The sequence below is a fragment of the Cydia amplana genome, chromosome 18, assembly GCF_948474715.1.
Source record: "Cydia amplana chromosome 18, ilCydAmpl1.1, whole genome shotgun sequence".
Lineage (NCBI taxonomy): Eukaryota > Metazoa > Arthropoda > Insecta > Lepidoptera > Tortricidae > Cydia > Cydia amplana.
The window spans coordinates 8,981,099-9,004,016 of record NC_086086.1 but is presented as its reverse complement, the minus strand read 5'-3'; the positions used below and the strand labels follow the sequence as shown (position 1 = coordinate 9,004,016).

The window sequence follows — 22,918 nt, the reverse complement described above, 5'->3', positions numbered from 1 at the left end:
TTACCGTAGCCTATTAATATGAGCTTACACCGCGCACCGTCAGGAGTGTCAAGGTTACCGACCCTTTAAGAAGCTGGATATTTTTACAACATTTCGGCTCAAACCGTAATTTACTACGTTCTATCTGTGTATAGTCAGTGTAATCCCGGTATAGTGACAGACACGAGACATCCTGTCATTGTGTGGAGCTACAGCTGTTTAAAGATGCAGCCAACAGCTGTCGTCGCCTGCGATTAATTGTGTTTCTCCTGCGATAGGTACCGATGTTACCTTAGGGAATGTGTATCAATCGATCGGGTTTGTTTTTAGGATCAAATGTCTATATGGGACCCATTGCATTAAAGTAACACAAAAGTCAGAAATTGTAGTCAAAGTCCGACAGTGGCACTTCACTCGCGAAACGCCCTATACAAAACGGCCAGAGGCCGTGACGTCATCGCCCATCTTGTAGTATGGACAAAACAAGAAAATTGCGTTTTTGTCGGTGAAATATTGCGTTTATGTATGTAGTTGCTATACAATATTTTTTTTGGTGAAATGTAAGGAATCGAATGATACCCTTACTTTTATCGTTTTTGGAAGTTAAAAAAAAACTTAAATTTTGAAAAATGTAAAAAGGTCCTGTAATTTTGTAATTTTTGAATATTTTATTTTAATATCCACATTATTGTGATAAATTGCTCGTTTGCTATCTATTTTACTAGATTTTGTTATATTAATATGTGTCATCATCCCTATTGACATTAGTGAAACGCAGGAGTTATACTAATAGCTTAGTACAGGGGTAAAATTAAAACAGAAGAAATAAACCAACGGATAAAAGAAATATCTTAGCCTAGGTCACTGCATTAACCAATAACACAGACTAATGTATTTGTTTAATATGCCTACTGTAAAGTGTGTCAAAGAAATTATGTAGATACAAACGTACCTCCATTACGTATGTAGTAGATCTCGAACAACATTGTGTTTGTTTGTGCTTACATCGTATGAAAATAATGGAGTAATACCTATTCAGACATTTTTATTATTATTGACGCCGTTACAAAATTACTGGCTTCAATTAAATCTGTTTGTTGTGATACTTTGTTAGCAGATGAAACCCGTTGTTTTCCTTTCCACGTGATTCTGAAATATGAACAGCGTGAATAAATGACTTTCTGCGAAGGAATAAAAATGAATAGGTACTGAACATTTTCCGCTTAGATTAAGATTGAGATGCTCGGATCGGCTTAGAGTGATTGAACCGTGATCTTGACCTATTTTCCGCGATCATTTTCGTCTCAAAACGTTTGGGTAATTCAAAAATAATGACTATACAGATCGTTATCAAGGTAATATAATTACATTAGGTACGTCATATGAATTGCTGATGTTTATGTTTGCAAAGGCTAAAGGGCAAGGTTGCCTAAATAAATAAAAAATAAATAAAAAAAACAAGTGTACACTTTAACGTTTTATTCGTTATGATTCGTGAAATGTAAGGAATCGAATGATACCCTTACTTTTATCGTTTTTGGAAGTTAAAAAAAAACTTAAATTTTGAAAAATGTAAAATGTAAAAAGGTCCTGTAATTTTGTAATTTTTGAATATTTTATTTTAATATCCACATTATTGTGATAAATTGCTCGTTTGCTATCTATTTTACTAGATTTTGTTATATTAATATGTGTCATCATCCCTATTGACATTAGTCACAGTGAAACGCAGGAGTTATACTAATAGCTTAGTACAGGGGTAAAATTAAAACAGAAGAAATAAACCAACGGATAAAAGAAATATCTTAGCCTAGGTCACTGCATTAACCAATAACACAGACTAATGTATTTGTTTAATATGCCTACTGTAAAGTGTGTCAAAGAAATTATGTAGATACAAACGTACCTCCATTACGTATGTAGTAGATCTCGAACAACATTGTGTTTGTTTGTGCTTACATCGTATGAAAATAATGGAGTAATGGACTAAGCTAAGCCGTGTGGTGTGTGAAAGATTTGCAATTAAAGTACGTTGGTCTCGTGTATTTTCCATAACAGTTATTACTTTTTAGAATGGGTGTTAAGGCGAGACCCCGCACCGGAAACGTCGCGCGAACTTCCGGAGGCACTCCTAGACTAGCGCAAGAGATACTCAAGAGATAGACATACAATGTAACATCATTACACTTATATCATTAGGGAATCCCTTCCTTATCCATTACTTATACTTATAAGTTTGTCACGTCCTTACAATTCTCAGGGGTCCATTCCATTTTATCAAACTCACTCGCGTTCGTGATGTAGTTAACGGATACTGATTTCGTAATATATGTACTTCCAAAAACCCTATTTTTATTATAAATTAAACTATGATGGCTACGACGACCACTCTGTCAAGTGAGTGTCAAGAGTGCAACGCAAGACATTAAGGATTTTGACGAGAGTGACATACATAGTTGTATACTGTGTACCTATGGGTTTTTATAACAAGACGCCTAAACTAATATTACTAATAAGGTAATAAGTTGTGGCAACTCTCTACTAAAACCCACTAAGTCACGTCACCAACTCTAGCAAGTACTGAAACAGGTTACTGAATATCTAGTCCGTATAATCTGGGTCGCTGTTCTTCTGAAATTTGCTCATCGCTACCTACCTGCCTAGCTAAGTAAACACGTAGGTACCTACATAACAGACCGGACCATGCAAATACCCTATAGCGATTTATGACCTACAAAATGGCACCGGCAGCATTCAAATTTTACTACCTATTCAGACATTTTTATTATTATTGACGCCGTTACAAAATTACTGGCTTCAATTAAATCTGTTTGTTGTGATACTTTGTTAGCAGATGAAACCCGTTGTTTTCCTTTCCACGTGATTCTGAAATATGAACAGCGTGAATAAATGACTTTCTGCGAAGGAATAAAAATGAATAGGTACTGAACATTTTCCGCTTAGATTAAGATTGAGATGCTCGGATCGGCTTAGAGTGATTGAACCGTGGTCTTGACCTATTTTCCGCGATCATTTTCGTCTCAAAACGTTTGGGTAATTCAAAAATAATGACTATACAGATCGTTATCAAGGTAATATAATTACATTACGTACGTCATATGAATTGCTGATGTTTATGTTTGCAAAGGCTAAAGGGCAAGGTTGCCTAAATAAATAAAAAATAAATAAAAAAAACAAGTGTACACTTTAACGTTTTATTCGTTATATTTTATCGTAAATTATTTGCTTTTGTAACTATTCCAAGATATAATCACCATCGCACCATATCATGCTTTTCGTATTTTTCAGTCCGCTACCTAACTTTACGTTTTGGTACATTTTGCTGTTAAGCTCAAAAGTGGTCACGTTTTTTCTTTCGCACTCATGAAATGTACATACGTGATGGCTTCCTTTTTGCATACTTCAATTATCTTTAAGCGTAAGCGTCATTGAATCGATCTGTGGTTGCCAGACAAGATGGAGCAGTGTTGCCAGAGCGCTTCCAGCTTATGTACAGTCGTACGTCAAAAAAGGTACGATTTTGATAAAAAAGGTACGGTTTTTTTATTAGTAAAATTTTCTTACAGAAACAATATTTCTATGTGGGTGGGGGGTATGGTGGGTGGATGAGTATAGTTTTCCTGATTGTTACTGACTGACAAATTGGTTTGACCAACTATAAGTGTAGTGTACACGTCATAGTTAACCAATTTTGTTTGCACTGATATAGGTACATGACAAATAAAATTTGTCAAGCCATTTCCGTCAGTTGAAAAAAGCGGCAATAGGTACTAAAAAAAATGGTGCGAAGGGTTATGATCCAATAGAAAACTTAAATTTCGCGCCATTTTATACTGACTAAGTTGTTTGACCGGCTATAAATGGCTGGCTGAATTTTGACTACCTGAGTTTTGTAATCTGGATAATAATGCCAAATAAAACGAAATACACTCAGATGACTATAGCTGGTCAAGCAAATCTTGTCAGTAAAAAAAGGCGCGCAATTCAAATTTTCTATGAGACGATATCCGTTCGCGCCTACATTTTTCAAATTTGCCGCCTTTTTCTACTGACAAGATCTGCTTGACCAAGTATAAGTAACTTTCTACTGGATATGCAAATGTACATAAGTATATAAATAAAAAAGAAATGCATTTGAATAAGATTGGTAAGATAAACAAGTTGGCAGATAAGTAACAATAATTATGTAACTTCCCTTTTTAATAATAAAAGTAGGATTTAGGTACCTGACAGCCCGAGAACAAATTCTTTATCATTTTTTTAACTTCTTTTAGCTTTTTTATTATTCCTCAAGCAACTGCATTAGAAGCAATCACAAAGCAATATGAATAATATTACACATAAATTATTTAATGTAGTTTTATGGATAATTGCCAATAACCTATCAGGGTGCCATGTCATCTTTTTCCATTGTAACATCTATTCTATTGTACCATGGTTAAACGATATTACTATTACTATAGTGTGTCATAGGACTGTCTTATTTCAAACATAGATAGAGAGAGTCATACTACCTTTGTCTTACACTAGTACTAGCACCCAAAAGAAAAGGATGAGTATAGTTTTTTTTGTTCCTATTTACTGACAAATTGGTTTGACGATCTATATTAGCAAAGCACAGGTAAGAAAGACACAACTGCCGACTGCAACTAAAGAAACGTGTATTTTATATAGTACATGGTACTTTTGTTATTGTTGTCAGATTAGATATTTTGCCCTGAACAAACCATCCTGAACCAATATAACGAAAAAAAAAGTTGATAAACATTTGTACATCAAAAGGTACGGTTATACAATAAATAATATTAATAGAAGTCCCACAAAAACACAGAGTGACTTACAAAAAGTTTATTCCACTTTCTAGTTAAATATAATTAAACAACTTGAATCTCTAGATGATACACATCCCAAGTTCGTTTTTTTCTCCCTCTCCAGCTGTCAATGTCCTTCTTGTTCCAAAAGCGCGGCAAAACTCTCTGTCACTTGTCAAACATTTAAAAATAAAACTATAAGATCCATTCGAGATATCAGAACATCTAATAATATCTTATCTTATCTTATCTTAGTACGATGTACGCTGCGTACAAAAAAGGTACGCAAGGTCAAAAAATAGTACGTAAAACCGTACTAAAAGGTACGATCTGGCAACACTGAGATGGAGACTCGGCGCTCAGGCCACTCGGGCCACTTCACTCAGCACAGCACTCGAGATTTGACCGTGAATATTTATGAAGCCGAGCCGCACTCGGGCCTCTAATGCGGATTTATTATCGCCCCTCGCCTTCTGGGAGTTCGTTCTGTAATTAGTTTTTAACTCACTCGCTTTATTCCCAATATTCGCCAGTTTTTTCGTGTTAGTCCCATCCCAACTCTATTACATTTTATAAGCGAGTGAAGGAGTAATTTAAAATTTCTATTGACTATCTGTGAAAGTGCGTGAGTGTAGTGAACCATTTTAGTCCTTTTATTTGATCATGGTCACATCTCAGGAATATAAATTAACAACATTTAAAACAAAGAGTCCATGAACTTTCTATTTTCGTAGTTCCATGTTTAGTCTGCCAATAAATCCTGCTTTCTAATGTGACCTTTAACAGCTGTTCCGCCCATTATTGTTTCTTCCTGTTTCCATTATAGAACAAGTAGCGCGACTGAAACAGACACCTTCGTGAACGTGCCGCGCCGACTAAATATAGACTAACAAGGTACGCTGTTGACAACTTTTTAAATTGGGTAACATGATGAAATAAAGCAATTTGTGGGGTTTTACATTTGCCTGCCGTTTCAGATTAAATCCTGGCAATTTACGAAAGTGGTGCTGAATAATTGAAATTCCATGGCCAGTTTCGCGTTAAAGAAAATAGACTGACTTTTAAAATACTCGAGCCAGAAAAGCCTTCTATTTTGTAACCCTTCGAAGACAAAAAATGTTTTTCATATAATTTGCAAGGAAATAATAGTAGTTTATGCAACAGTGATATAATAAGGGTTCTTAAAATTCAAGGGTCGAAGTTACAAAACGAGACGTAGTCGAGTTTTGTAAAAAAAGACCCGAGAATTTTAAGAACCAATTATGAGCTGTTGCATACATTACTTTTTCTATGACAGCTGCAGCAAAAAAAAAAAAAAAAAAAAATATTAAAAAAAAAGTTATTATTAAAAAAAAAGTTATTATTAAAAAAAAAGAGTTATTATTTAAAAAAAATTGAGTTATTATTAAAAAAAAAAAGTTATTATTAAAAAAAAAAAAGTTATTATTAAAAAAAAAAAAGAGTTATTATTGTAAATGAAAACATACCTCTTTCAATCAAGATGATCGGAACTTGTATCTTTAAAAAAAATAAAGCAGTTGTATTATACTCATAAGATGACTGCTAGCAGTCATCTTATGAGCCTATAGACAAAGCATTCAAATGACATTGCTTTAGATATCACTGTCAGTCATTTAATTGACACATTTAAGTGCTGGAGTAGAAAAATACATAAATAGTGAGGCAACGAGGCATAATAGACCCATTTGGCATACAACCGTGCAATGTGCATCCGACTAGGAATAGTGGTAGTAAAAATATATCAAACAACTGTGTCAAGTTACTTACTCATAAACACGAATAAATAATAATCATAAATTAATAATAAGTTACATAAAATGTACTTTATTCATTGACATCTACATATAAACGTCTCGTGTTATTCTGTTTATAATATATATTTACACAATAGGACAATAGGACATTTACCATATTTTAGCAAGGGTAAACTGCTCTATTGTTTCCTATAACTTCTTGCCAGGCCGTTGCTAAATGGTCATTATTTTAAACTAATTTATCGGAAGGTCCGGGACGAGTGATATACGTATTAAACTAATTTGTCGGATACGGAATGAAGCATCTAAAATATTAAAATACAGGCCACACTGTGTAGGTATCTGTTTTTGAAACGAGTCGTTCGCGAAACCATAGAGAAATATAGTAAGACAAGAGTGCTCACTCCATACATCAGTTTTGGTACCAATGGTTATGTTGTTGAGCATAATATTAAGACTTTCCGGTCGGTGCTACATCTATAGTCAAGTAGCAGTACTGATAGTTCCGCTACTCGATGCTAGATGTAGACACTGAAATTAATAGTCTTTTTGGTACCAAAACTGATGTATGGAGTGAGCAATCTAGAGTCAAACCAAAGAAAGTCTGCAGCGCAATAATTTGACATCGAATTAAAAAACTACATATGGCAATGTTTTTTAGCAGTCAGTAAACGTCATGCACTATGGTATGTGTTTGTCAAAATCGTTTAAATATTCGTTGTGTTTTGTGATGAACGCAATAAACATGGTGAAACCTTACAAAACCGGCGTGCGGGAGTTACTTTTCCGCATAACGAATAATTTTACACTTGGAAAAAGTCAGCACGAGGCGATTCAAGCTGAAAAACGACAATGTTTACAAAATTTGGAGTTGATGACGGGTAAGTGGAATGAAACATTTTAATACTTCACCATATGTACCTACTTAGATAATATAATATTGGTTTAGACTAAGGTTTCACAGCAAACTGAACACACCTTATTTGTATATTCGAGAAACTCATTGGTACTAGCCGGGTTTTGAGCTCGAACCCACAACCTCCATGCTTATGCTCACGGCATGGGTACCTACTAGTTAAAGCTAAAATTTATTTTTAATATATGTTTATTGTTTTAATGTTTTATTTCGTTTATCCGAAAACTTTAGTTCGCAAATTGCGGGCAATTTTTCTGTCAATCTAACTACGCCTTAATGGGAGTAAAAGAGAAAAATGCTCGCATATTGAGAACTTCGGTGTTCGCGGTAGGCCCTCTGTACCTATTTACCGCCGTCGCGGATATTACAAAAGCTTATTAATTTTGATGAAGCCAAATGTCACATTCTCCCAATATTATTTATCAATATTAGTATATGTCTACATATTAATAGTGACATCTATTGTTGGAATGAAATTTATTTTACCATAAAAATAATTTTTTCATAGACGGTAAATATGGTAGAAATTTCACAAGTATCAAGACTATTTAATCCATTTTCTGTGGTGTTGTCGCATACTGCTTTTTTAAAACTACTTTTAATCTAGCGCTGCAGACTTTCTTTGGTCTTACTCTATGTATTTTTTTCTCTATGGCGAAACATGACGGTCAACGGCAGTCACCCGACCGCCACTCGCGCGTAATGACAGGCTTATCAAGTTAGGGGTGCCCGCATCCTAGAGAATCATTCTAATTGCGGCGACGATTTGACCACTATATTTAAGAACACTTCGATCACGCGGACGCGGCTGAGAGGAATCAAAACAGTTGTGTCTCCCATCATATTTAGAGACGAGTCCTAATACTTATAATAAGGGATGCTGGATTTGTATAGTACCTAGTAAGAAAACGACTTATACTTCGAAACATTTTCTTACCGTGATTCAGTGCAAAACGCGTTTCACTTTGGCCAAATCGACCTAATGTCACTATAAATTTTCTTGCTTGTTTTGGCACCAGACATATATGGCTAAAATCTTTCGAGTAGGTACCTATACCCTGTACAGGACGTATTATGTGCCTAATTCTGCTAGACTCTGTGCGGAAAGAGAAGAGTCGTGGAATGTATAGGGCCCAATACATACATTCCACGACTCTTCTCTTTCCGAACAGACTCTATAAACCAAATTCTCCCGCGACCGCACCATCAATGAGAACTGCCGGCTCTCCGGAAGATTCCCATTCAATTTCGACATTTATGTGGGTGTAATTAATTTGAACGTTTTGCGTATAGTCTAATTGTTTCAAATGTGGCGATTGTTTTCGGTTATTCTATCAGCAGGTACCTAATACAAAAAGTTCTCTCCAGCTATATTATTATTGTTACTCACTACCTCTGGTTTAGAAGCAAACCTTATTGCTCAGCAGCAGCAGCGGTTTTTCTAACTCCAATACTTAAATGCGGTTCTGAGAAGAGGATACTTGTATTTAGATATAGAACCCGAGTGTCCAATTAATATATAACATACCGCGCAGAATATTCTAGTATCAATAATGATAGCAAGGTATAAGAACGCTGTTAACGGAATAAATATATTATACAGGGCAAGTGTAGGTGTATATTTAGTTACATATAGTACAAAATTAATATGGCGGATGGAAGCTTCCAGGAATTCGGCCTGTATCTCACCTTACAATATATTGAAGACTGGGGCACTAATTAAAATACCTTCTTAGGAACATCGTCGTGATACTCGTTAATTTACGTGGGTTTACCCTCATTATTGCGCTAAATCTCGGATAAGTTATTTCAGTAAACCTTGCCTCCAGCTTAGATATAATGTCACATTAATTAAATTCAGACATTTTGTTATTTGTAATATGTTTTCTTCATCTTCTCCATCTTCAATATTGAAATTTCAGGCAATTGTTACTATTAGTTCCGTATTCAACTTTATTTAGGTTAAGATTATTGCACAATTGGACTTATAAACAAGTACTTAACTGCCACTAGATAGGGCAGGCAAATTTCAAAATTGACGAAACCCATTTCTTGTCTTGTCTTGGATATCGGGATCCATCAAAATCAGTCAATCGACTACACTCTACACGGTTATTTTCCCATCCGTCAATCCTGTGGCAGCCAAGACTGAGCCTCTTTTTTTGTATTCATAGGTAATTGTCTCGTAATTACTTAAGACAATTATTTTATTATATCTATCTAATCTAGTTATACCCACAACACAAACCTTTATGAGCTTACTCTGGGACTGGGTCGATCCATGTAAGATTGTCCCACGTCTCCCATAAGATTTATTTATGGACGTATGACTATGAGCCAATTATGTAACAAAACCATTATTTGTTGCAGGGTGGCTACCCGGCGAAGTTAAAGAAGGTGTTGATAGTGACGGCGCCGCTCTGGTTCAAGGCGCCCTTCCGCATCCTGCGGCTGTTCGTGCGCGAGAAGCTGCGCGAGCGCGTGCACACGGTCAGCGCGCCGCAGCTCGGCGCGCACGTGCCGCGCGCCAGCCTGCCGCGCCAGCTGGGCGGCCTGCTGGAGCCCGACCACGCCGCCTGGTCAGTCACCTCACCCTCGCTCATCCATAGCGCACATTAGGACTTGTTCTCCATCGGCCGGTATGGTCTTGGGGCCCGATTCGGATTTTGAACTAGATATCTATTAGACATCAGATGTCAGCTTCAAACAAGCGTTTTTGTTTGACGAAACGTCACTTTTGACTCTTGTTTGACACTGACATATCCAATCCATATCGTTTGGATATATCTAATATTTGACGTATCTTAAAGTTCGAATATGGCTGTTGTTTTCCAGTTTACGCTGTAACCTGTACACAGTGCCACATTTTACAGGAAGACAGAGTCAGGTCAAGCGATGGTCAAGCTATGTTGGCTGCGGTTTAAAATAACACTTGTACCGTCTAGGCTATCAAAATCGCTGCCTGACTAACAACGTACCACGTCAACGGGGAACATGACCATACCAAAATTGGGAAATGGGTCCACTTTGGTAGAAACGTCATATATCTGCCTACGGCTGGCCTACGGTCAATGAAAGAGCAAACAACTCCTTAACATTCTGTACTAGTGCTTAAATTGGTACGAAATGCAGCCACCACAAAATACCGCCATTACTCGTATTATATTTAACTGAGCGAGTAGCTGCAAGTAAAAACGATGAATATCATGGCTTCATAACTACATATACCCCGCTTTCAAAAGGCACCCTAATTCCAATACTCAATTTTGACCTAAATTCGCTGCACCTCTGAGTAAAAAAAGTATTTTATTTTTACGTCCTCGTCTGACGTCCGTTAAGCCCTGTCATGGCCAGGCACGCAACTTCCTTCCTTAATTTTCCGATGGTCTGCTACCCACGGAAATGTGTGTGACCTAATTTCGGGCGCACTTTAATATCGCTCTAACATCATGACTCCTTACATTTCTTTGTTTTCTAATTGCAATGTTATACAGTATACCTACACACTCTACACAGGACGCAAAGTAACACCCAAAAAAAGCGCGGGATAAAGTTACTATTAACTATTAATAATAATATCTGGGTGACCAAGCTTCGCTCGGAAAACATATAAAAACTCGAAAATGCGCGTTTTCCCAGAGATAAGACCTAGCTAGATCGATTTTTCGCCCCCGAAAACCCCCATATAGCAAATTTCATCGAAATCGTTAGAGCCGTTTCCGAGATCCCCGAAATATATATATATATATATATATATATATATATATATATATATTATATATAAATAAACAAGAATAGCTCGTTTAAAGGTATTATTTAGATAGATAGATAAAATTCTATAGGCGATATATATATAAAAGGCAAAAAAATACGTATCTACCCATTTATTTGCGTGAACATATGTATAGGAGTGTGTCAGAATCAGAAGCTCGTCAAATACTCCCTTTGTACCGATTTTCATTAATGAAACTCGATCGAAAGCACTGCACTGAATGGGATTCTCTATACACACTGTCAATAACATTGCCTACCCTACACACACACATACGTGGGTAGAATGCCCCGGCAGCAGTCGTGGGTGTCCGGCATCTCGTGTACTTAAGCCATGTTTGTAGGTACATGTGTAATGTGTATATTTCTTGCATTTTATTAATTATTTTTTCGTAATTAGAAATGTCAGTCATAATAATGAATATATACGGTCTAATAGCGAAGAGTCTCGACCAACATCTTGAGAGACTCCCTAGGTGGTTGGATCAAGGGTCAGATGCAGAAGGCGGTGATCTTGGACACGGCGCGGATAGTCCGCCGGTTCCTCTCTCTGCAGCCCTGACCACCGGCAGCTTGGGCCTTGCCCCGCTGCTGGCGGCACCCTAGGTTAGGTTATTATGTAATGTGTTTATATATTTTTTATATTGTTTTGTAAGTGTTTTTATATTTTAATTTTATATCCATATTGTAAAAAACCCTAACCTAAGAAGAGAAATAAATATAATGATAATTAAAAAGTACACGTAGATAAACAAAATTTTATTCTTGTTTGACTAACATTCATTATTCTTATTGAAATTAAATCAACCATGACAGAGTAGTACAGTGTAGGAATGCAACTGTCGCATAGTGTTTCTAGAATCTTTTTAAACGTAAACTTCGAGAGCGTAGATTTCATACCATTGCAAAGATTTAAAAAATTGTTCTAAACCGTGTTATTTATGTATCGCATAGTTGTTAGGTATGGTTACACAGCCCCACGCGACGGTATTTCTTTACAGAAGCTTAAAATTTCTGCAATGTATATTGAACAAAAACGTAAAATAAATGAACTAAGGCAATAACGAAAGTGACACCTGTGGGATTCCTCTAACGTCCTTTCTCGAGTTGATTAATGACGGCTTACCTTACAGGTTTTACCTTTTGTTACAGCTTTCTATTGTACTAGACTCATACTAGAGCACGGCACGACTTAATGTGTGATGGTCGAGAGACTTTAAACTATGAAAGTTTGAAATTATTTAATACAATAACTATTCGGCGCAATTCTAACATCCTTTCATAGTTACATCCTCGCGACGGCATATCGATGTCATTTTCGCTACGACTCCTCGCTACATTGCTGCGAGGCCTTATTCTTGAATGTAGTCCATTACGTATCAAAAAATATAAAAAACGTAGGTACTTATTTGTTACCTGTTATTAGGATAACACCAAGATAGTTGGTAGGTTTTATATTGGTGCCTATTGAATTTGTATCCCCTCTCGAACACGCGAGTACTAAGTGCTAGTACAGTGAAAAGCCGTGGCACAAAAGGACTGATTGGTGAAAACTACTCGACCCGAGAGCTATATGTCATTTTGGACTAAAATCGGCTTGTTGTAAGTAACGAAATTGCCTTTGGAACGAGCACTCGAGCCTTTACTAACATCCTCTCAGGATGCGATGGTTAAGCTATGATAAATGTGCCGAGAGTAGGTTCACAAGATAACAGCTCAAAAAGTACTGAACACGTCAACTTGAGATCAAGTGTAGCTAATATGTTGTATACTTATACTTATTCTTTTTGCAGGTTGGAACACTGTAAAAACTGCTACCTAAACAATCTGCAGAACGCAAAACTAGAAGGCGTTATAGACGAATATGTAATCAGCAACCACATACCACCCGTCAGGCCGCAAAATGGTGAGTCGCATCTATTAATAAATCTGCATCTATATCGACGCGACCTTTACAGGCCATTAGTCGCTCGAATGATTGATTATTCCAAACCAATCAATTACCTACCTAATCTAATCGACTCTCCTTTCAACGATGGAACGTGGCGATGCCCATGAAAGGTTTACTTATATTTAGAAAAACGTTGATAATGTCGGTGATAAAAATAATGTTATGTCAAGCGGGTGCGCTAGGGCTAAGAGCGTGAAGAGCTACGCGAGAGAGAAAAGTCTGATGTGTATATGAAAATGTTATACTTCGGTGCATTGTGCGCGTGTGTAGCGGGGAAGCCGTTTATCTTGGTGATTAAATCCTCTCGACATCCTCGAATATGTCAGAGTTCGCGAGGTAATGTGAAAGTGCCCTTGTAAAAGGGGTGTAATTTGGACGAGTCGGTTGTCATTTCTGGTGTCGGCAAAGCGGAATGACGGGGAGTAATGAAGCGGCGCGGCTGCTGAGCCGTGCGAAGTGGCCATTCTTTTGTCTATCTCGTTAAGGGCAGTGGCCCGTTTTGCAGTGTGAGCCTGTGAGGGTAACATAACAATAACATCCATGGCTTAACATGTCTTTGGCCGACCGATGTTTGTGGTTGGTTTATGAAATTTAAATTTGTACTTTCCCTAAATTTTTATAGATTAAGTTAAACCCGGAAAACGTAACTGGCAATTAATTCTCAGACTGTTCGCGTCAACGTCACTTAAAATGGCGAGAAGATCTGTTTTCTATCTAAAGGTCTTCTTCCTTTCACTCTGATTTGCCGGATAACCTCTAGAGCATAAAAGAAAATGGAAATGCTTAATCGTTTAGATAAGTTTGAGTTTGGGGAGTTTAACCGATTATTCAAAGTTCAGGCGACTAGGGAATTTAAAGGAAAATTCAACAAATCTCAGACACTTCCCGAGTTTTGGTCACGTACAGTCAGCAATGACATTTTGAATTCCAATACCAAATTTGGTTAGAAATTTTAAAAGTAAAATATTTTAAATATGTCTCCGCTGTCGAGGTTTCATACCAATTACCAGGGATGTTGCGAATATCCGCATCCGCAACCGCGGAACTTCCGCATGATTTTCAACATCCGCATCCGCATAAAATCGATGCGGATTTAATGCGGATGCGGATGTGGAACAGGTCGGTAAGTACAGGAACGTCTTAGCATTGGCGTAAGTGCTAGACTGCTAGGTAATTTAGTCATTAACCAAAAAAATCTATTAGAAATGAGCAGTCAAGCGTGAGTGGGACTTAATGTACGGAACCCCTGGAACGCGAGTCCGACTCGCACTTGGCCGGTTTTTTTAAATAAAAATTACTAAAATGTAATATTTGACGTTTTTTATGGTACTATCTTGACATTCGCATCCGCATCCGCGGATGTGAGCCTTTAAAAATCCGCATCCGCATCCGCGGATGTCAAAAAATCGGCATCCGCAACATCCCTGTTTCATACTACTCCTTTAAAAACTTAGCACTACCTACCACAGCACGCTTGTGTATATCCCAGGCCTAAGAATTTCCACAACTTAGTGTCCAACTTAGCGTTCAAGTTTCCATCTGACTATCTATTATAGCTGCAACTAATATTATACGCCAACTAGAAACTTCCCCACATGTACAAGTAAACTTAGTCCTCTGCCCGATATGTTTACAAAGGCCTAAACTAAGAGATTAGGCGCTAAATTATTGGTAATATTAAATAGAGATTATGGCACGAAGTTTTCAAGCCATGCGGTTTGATGAGACAGCCGGCTTAGCTTGCTATTACTTGAGGCAAGTTGGCATATATATTGATAACTAACTACTTGTAATACACAGATACGTTCCATCAATAAGCCATGTTTGCGTAAATGTCTGACAGTAAAGAAAGACGCAGTGATCAGTTGAACTGCTTTACCTTTTGTGTTAAGGTACGGAGGCGTACAAACAGCGTCTGAGTATCTGGAATTGTTCTGAACAATAACTACATAGACGACATCTTTATATAGTCTTCGAGTGGGTGAGACGACAAAAGGAGTATTTTATCCTCCACAGATTTTTTACTTTGGAATCTTTTATTGAAAGGTCATGACATTTAATCTATAGGTTCCTAAAGGTAGTACCTTTAGAGTGTTCTTATATTGCCTGTTAAGGTTTTGATTTAATAATAACGTCATTGCTATAGGTATAATCGAGCACGAGCCGCGTGACATGACCAGCGACCACGCGACTAGGATCGACGACGACTCCGCCATGCATATTAGCGACCGCGACACCCCGCCCTACACCTGCGACCCCAACCCCCTCAGGTATGTCTTACTACAGTGAAGCAATCTTTCTGCCACTGCAAATGTTTTATATAGCGCGGCGAATTATGAATGGCCTTATAACACGTGATAAAGTGTCACTTTTAATGCCACGCAAGTGACGGAAAGACTGAGTAGACTGTTCTTATCACGTTATCGCGTAGAGAAATGCGATCTTCATCAAATGTGAAAATATGGTAGTGTAAATATACGCTGTCCCGGGTGTAGTCTCGGTAGCTTAGATGGCAGAGCATGGGCTAAGTTTCTGCTTAATACAAAATTAATTCGTTATAATATATCCGTACATCGGAAAATTATTGAAGTATCCTTACATCTAATCGGAATAGATTTCAATAGTTTTAGGTGTCTTGCAGAGCTACAAATAACAAAATATGGTCCTGTAACTTAAAGGAGTTAGACTTAGGGAACTCTAAGTTTTAATTTTTTGAGTGACTTGAAGCAAAACCGCATACGACTCACGAGCCGCGGTTAAACAACACCAAATACTAATACCAGTACTATACTAGGTTGAAGACTGCCCTGACGGGTCCACGCGTCTTGCATTTGTTGCTGTGTAAAACTTTAAATCTTCTATATCTTATATATCCATGAAATAGTGCCTTGGTGCTGATATGAAAATGTACTCGTTTGGTTACCCCTCGTAACGTATCCCTGTGGCCTAGGCCGAGCAATACATTAGCGCTAGGGAAGTGAATCGAATGCATCTCCGGGGATGCGCTTTGATTATTCACCAGCCTGGTGCCTGACCTAGCTGCCCGGCGGGGCATTGTTTGCCGCTCGGCAATTGAGGGCAAAAATGCCGTTGATATACTAAGGCTGTAACTTTAAGGGAAGTTCTTAGTATGGCGTAGTGCGCCAGATAAATTCTCGCTTTAACGCACGTGACATGTATTTTAATCTTATATTGAAACGTAACTGTTGGTGTTGTGATGCAAAAATATGTTTCGATAAATTGAACGTATCACGAAATGGAATGTTTGCACTACTAAACAAACATATCTATAGTCACAAAGCTGTATGTATAACGATTTGTTTGTCCGGATTTTGGTTAGTTTGGTGCAGAAATGAAATAAAATAATTGTATGTTTCGGTTTGCAGGCACACACACGGCTACAATGGCGACATGAAGAGCAGGCATATAAACTCCGGTGATGAGGACGATTTAGATATAAACAGTGAGTATTCATTTTTATAATTACACGTTTAATCTATTATTATTGAAATATATTAAAAAGTTTAACGTAAACATTATAACGTAAATAGAATAATAACATGTTTACGCTTTTAAACAGCAACCTCCATGAAGTGTTTTTTAAACAAGAACCTTAGAACTTGACATTGACGTGTTACTGATGATGACATTATTGACATAAGTAAATAAACATCCTTTTAGTTATTTTTGCATGCTAATTTGTTTCCAAATGAAAAAATGTACAGAATCAAAACCTACTGGTACGTTAACACAAATATTGAATTAGCTATGTTAAAAATGTAGTTAGTTCAATATTTGTGCATATAATTTTCATAACAAAATGCAATGGGTCAATGTTTTCTCAAGATCGCGTCTAAAGGTAACCTTCAATTTTATTTCAAAGTACTCCTGAAATAATTTCCTTTTATCAGAACAATAAATCTTTTTATGATTATTGTGAATTTCAAGTAGGTATGTACCATTGTAGGAAGGTTACGACCGTTTCGCAAACGCAAAAACGATGACACAAAAACAATGTGTTTTTATATGTTTTCTCATAAGTAAGTCGTTTGATCATCATTGTAATCGTTCTAGAAGTATTTAATCACATTGTTTTTTTATAAAACTGGATTTTAATCTCGTGTGGCTGACCAACCTTCAGATTTTATCACACATATTCCTTATTGTCTTGTAAGTCATCGATCATCGTATGATGCAATAAGTTATCTATTATTTTTCAGTTTTTTTTTCGACGCTTATAGCAACCCTTTATGCGTTCAAGAAAATACTACTCGGAAGACACTAATGGTACTATATAATAAAGTCGCACACTTGGTCGTAAAATGGAAGGAGTTGTTGAGAGCTGCAAATCTTTGTACGAAATGCCCCCGAATGTGTACTCATGCTGTGCCCTAATCATTGATAGCCTTTAACTAGCTCTTTAGTTTTTTCAATAATTATATTTTGTTGAATAATTTGATTCTATTCTAATAATGCAAAAGCCGTCGGCCTTTTTAATTGTTAGAAAAAGACAGACTTTAACAACTTTTGAGTGTTAGATGATATTTTTTACATTGTAACTGGTATTTAATAGTGGTCATGTTTAGATAATTTCATATCCATATCCCTTGGCGGTTTTTGGCCATTGTAAATCGTCTACGCACCTAGTCCGTACAAGATCCAAAGGCGTACCACGAAAGCCGAAAATCTAAGTTTCGTTATCTGCCTCTCTATTGCTCTTCCATATTCGTGCGATAGCGAGACAAAAAAAGAAATTTCAACTTTCGAATTTCGCGGTAAATCCGGTATCTTTTTAAATGGGCTACTGCCTGTTCAGACTAGCCGGCATCGTTCCTACGACTGTTTCCCGGCGTTGATCAGCCGCGCGTGTAAGTCGCCATTATTTTAAACGAGGCGCCTCGGAACCGTGCTTCAGTCACGAGTACCCTTTACTTTGTCAATTAATTAAACATCCATTGTCTCCTGAAACAAAGGTTCGGTCCATTTCGTTTCTGAACTTTCACTGTCTTGATTTAGAATTCTCAATATTTTATTAAAGAGCTCGCTTTCATTTAATATCCGTTTGCAGAAAAGAATAGTAAACCGCTTTACTTTTTACACGAAAATTATTTTGTTTCGTTGTCACACTTGTCACCTTCACGCTTTTGAACGCAGAAAAAATCACCTCTACAAGTGTTTGTTTTACATTTATAGCTATAATTTTTATGTCTTTATTTTAACGGCCTCCGTAGCCTAGTCAGTAGTGACCCTGCCTACGAAGCTGGAGGTCCCGGGTTCGAATCCCGGTAAGGGCATTTATTTGTGTGTTCATCACAAATATTTGTTCCTTAGTTATGGATGTTTTCTATGTATGTAAGTACTTATATGTATCTATATACACACAAGCCTTATTGAGCTTACCGTGGGACTTGATCAATTTGTGTAAGATTGTCCTATAATATTTATTTATTATTTATTTATTTATATGAATACTTTTGACCGAAGCGTTGAATCTGCTTTCGTATATCCGGATGTTCTCCACAGGTCGCAATTCTCAATCGATTCTCGTGATATTTTGTGAGCAGGTTCAGTAGTTACAAAGATTTTTTCTGTCGTTTCGGTTTTTGGAATATGGTCAAAATGGTGGATATACATATAAAGGACTTAAGTGCCAATAGGGTCTATGGCACTTAAGAACATTGTGAGTACGCTGTGATAATGTTTCAACGAAGTACCTATGTAATTTTTGTTTCTACATGTTTTAAGCTTATTAATATTATCGCGAGGTAGGAGTAGGTCTCAAAAGGTTAGTTGCTTGTTATCCTTCCAGAAATAGCCACATCATTGCTGTCAGCACAATTACAACCTAAATTTAGTTCACCTTGTTACATTTGTTATTACACTATGACCTTCCCTATACCGATATTACTATGGTGACCTATATCGAATTTGTTGTATAGAAATCGATATTCCATTACGACTCAATACCGTAGGACACTATTGTTATCACACAACAACATATATATGTGCAGACAGTTCTTTTAAAGCTTAGTAATCCTCGATATGAGTAGGTACTGGAGCTGGGCAAAATGGATTAGGTTAAATGAAATGCATCTTATGCGGCAGGTAATAGTGCACATTATTACCTGATGTACGGCTGAGTTAGCAGTTAGCCAGGGTTTTAGTCTGAATAGATTGGGTCGACCGCGGCTAGTAGTGATCAGAATAACTAACATAACATGGACGAGGCAAGTCTTTCTATTTCTGTTCGTTTATTTTTGCAAACTCTTTTTTAACTTGCACTACTAGTGCGTCTTTCTATTAGAGCTGATATACTTATGTTATTTTGTATAAAATGTTTTTGAGGTACAGGATTAATAATAAGTATAAATTATGCCGCCACAATTTTAGATAATATTCTTGTATATAAACTACCTACAAAAAATTACCTAGCTTAGTTAAACACAAACTTTATAACTATACTTTACTAAAGATACTGGAAAATTCTATAAAGCATTGAAGCATAGGTTCTTTTGTTGAAATTGTGTTGTTTATTTTATGTTGAGTTTTACCCCAGGCGAGGGATATTATTAGCTCTTAAAGCTTTAATAATGCTATGGTTTTCTAAATAGGTGTACTAGGTGTAGCTGTATTTTCAGTGGAACCTCTAATTGCTTTATTTTCCGCGGAATCTTACTCACGGTAGGATGATGAGTGGGTATGTCATCGGAATGAGTAATTATTGTTAGTAACCTCACTTGTTTCTCATATTTTTCGCATCATTTTGAAAGACTGATTTAATGTTGTTTTGTTGATTTAGCTAATCTGTTATGTTTTTTTGTGTAACGCTGATAATTGGGATGCAACTGATATGAACGGTCATCATGAGTTATTAATAGGTATTTCGGAGATGTAATTGCTAGTATGGTGACTGCAGGCCGTCTTACATGCTCTATCTAGAAGTTTGTCATGTTTGTATTTTGTGTTTACAATCAAGAGCTTATACATTAAATACGGCTTAGTTCGAAGAACACAGATCAACTAACTTCTAATAACACAGATATCCATAACGTCTTCTAGAATAAGCGATACAAATGCATACTTAAGTGTAAGGCCTGAGTGGACGCTCGAAGCGGAGCGTTCGGCGGGGCGTGCACCGTGGCGTCGGGCTCACGCGTAATATGAGCAGCGTGTACTAAGGCCGCTCCTATACGCTTGCATTTGTTTAACATGCACGCCGCACGCCCCGCCCCGCTGCACGCCCAACTCGAGCGCACTTACAGAGAGGAATAGCAGACAAACACAGCTTTACAAAATATGTGTTGTTTGTCGATAGCGCGCGGCACTTGGTCATCGGGCGAGGCGTCGCCGGGCCTGTCGGACGAGGAGTGCAGCGGCGGCGGCGCGGGCGAGACGCCGGCGGCGCTGCTGGCGCGGGTGCGCGCGCTCGGCCGCCGCGGCCTGCACGCCGAGTACGAGGAGATCCGCGCCAGGCCTCCGCCGGGCACCTTCCACCACGCCAAGTCAGTTTACCACCCTTTTAGAGTCTGGCTAATGAAAGTTGAGCCTGAGATAACGCGGGAATTTCAATAAAAACCGCACCTGGCAATAAAATTACTTTGAAATTAAATGACAGCTTGAAACTGACAGCTTATTTGATAGGAAAAAAAGTTGCCATATAAAAAGTTTTAAATAAATCTCAGGCTCAACTTTCATTAGCCAGGCTCTAAGCTTAGAATAGAATAGAATAGAATATGATTTATTCGTAAGCACAGACAATACATAATATGAAAGAAAACACAAAATAAGATTAAAGTGCCACGAAATAGCCTCATCTCAGCATGTGCTTAGCTCTAGCAACTACGCTGATATATATTGCTTTTTGCGCTACGATGAAATAGAACCTACCAAAATACATAGCTAACGACCGCTGTCGCGCATGAATCGTTTTACATCACTCCGTAACAGCCCGTTGTTTTTACCGCCAAAGGGACGAAAATGATTTTTTTTTTCTTTTCTGGTTAATGCTAACTAACGTAACAGTCCTCTTAGCCTGCACAAATGTACAGGCTAAGAGGACTGAGAAAATGTTTTCTATATAGTGATCCTTCTATACTATTATGTATTCTGTGCTCACGCCAATTCAATTATTACCGCAATATGCTTTCGTGATCGGGCGGTAATGGAACTAATACTATTAATCGAGCCTTGCCGCGTACGCTGTTTATTCATCACTAATAAACAACGCAGAAGATATCAATTTCACGGAATTACCGGATTCATAGAAACATCAACGGATTAATATAAACAACGGTGCGGTGTATTTACGTAATAGAATATTTACATCTTAAACAGAATAGGCACTTACCTAGTCAATAAGTATAAGTAGGTACTTAAATTTAACCTTGTCCGCAAAGATATTGTAAACATACAATGGAATATGATTATTTTACCGGCGCCCGTTGTAATAAAAAAACATGCGCACACAATTATCGCGCCAGTGCTGAAGGTTTCGTCATTTTTAGTGTTATAGTAACGGCACCAGTCATGGGACATTTAAGAGGAAATTTGGAGTATTTGCGATATTTCCCTGATACATGTAAAAGTTCTACCGCTTAGCTTGTTAAAAGATGAATATCCTATCCTTCTTTCATGTTTCAGGCGTGTTGTATCAAAGATACTGCAATTAGTTTCCACATAATTAACAAATTAAAACTATGTTTTTTTTCTCCAGTCATGGACACCAAAGCTCCAGTAATGGAACCCCGGTAATGGACGTGGATCCAGTAATGGGCCCCCTATAATGGACATACCATATAAGTATAAGATATTGGAATAGGGAATAAGTTTTTGGCAAAATACTAGTTATTAGTCATTTTTGGTATAAGCTTTTATGTAAGAATGTTTTTTTCTTTCCATAGCCAACTAATACTCATAGAGACAATTCTAACAAACCCAAACACACTTAGGTTGCGTTTATCACAGATTTCCCATGGCCACCTCCTGTCTCCATCATGAGATCAGGTCCATGTTATCATAATATTGCGTTGTCATCCGATTTGCATACGTATCCAAAATTTCAACTCAATCGGAAATCCGAAAGTGGCACAAATTCAACTTCCAAGATTTGAACCACACTAACATACAAATTATAACATGGCAAGTCAAATAAAATTTTGTAAAAACGATATTAATTTATCCGAAGTCCGAGGAGACCTCCTGACATAGTTCGTAACTACATTATACTTCTGAGATGAAATTTGGCCATGGCAAGCATCATTATGTTAATTGTCCCATCATAGGAGGTATGCAGTTTTACAGCTCCTATAATGGGATTGGGCAAAATACCACTATTTTTTATACATCTCTAGAGTCACAACATAGTGTGTTGTATACCTTATCTACTGGTAAATGCAATTAACAAAACACATTCTAGTTTACACCAAGTAATTATTAATTACAATTTAATATATGAAGTCAACTCTCTTAGCGAAGTTGTTAAGAATTCTTACTGGTTATTTTTTCCAGTGACACGACAATCTTTGGGTTGGCGCCAATTTCTTAAAAAGTAACCGAAATGAATAAAAAGTCAAACTTAAACAGCTCTATAACTCTTATTTATGGTAAAATATAGCCAGTGTTTATAAACTACTTTTACATACTTATTTTAGAGGATTTGTGGTTTTATGTCCCATTACTGGTTCCACGTCCATTA

At 37.2% G+C, this 22,918-nt stretch overlaps 2 protein-coding genes across 4 annotated transcripts in view; one reads left to right on the top strand and one right to left on the bottom strand.

Moving 5' to 3' along the window:
- Positions 1-22,918, bottom strand: part of LOC134656467 (large ribosomal subunit protein uL23m) — a 315,632-nt gene that overhangs the window by 69,880 nt on the left and 222,834 nt on the right. The window lies entirely within an intron of this gene.
- LOC134656460 (tyrosine-protein phosphatase non-receptor type 9) overlaps positions 1-22,918 on the top strand; it is a 101,217-nt gene that overhangs the window by 66,707 nt on the left and 11,592 nt on the right. For all 3 annotated transcript variants that reach the window (XM_063511996.1, XM_063511995.1, XM_063511997.1), the window contains 5 exons: positions 9,873-10,081; positions 13,067-13,179; positions 15,371-15,494; positions 16,611-16,687; positions 20,540-20,726. In XM_063511996.1, coding sequence (XP_063368066.1) covers positions 9,873-10,081; positions 13,067-13,179; positions 15,371-15,494; positions 16,611-16,687; positions 20,540-20,726 — 710 coding nt within the window. The remainder of the gene's footprint in view (positions 1-9,872; positions 10,082-13,066; positions 13,180-15,370; positions 15,495-16,610; positions 16,688-20,539; positions 20,727-22,918) is intronic.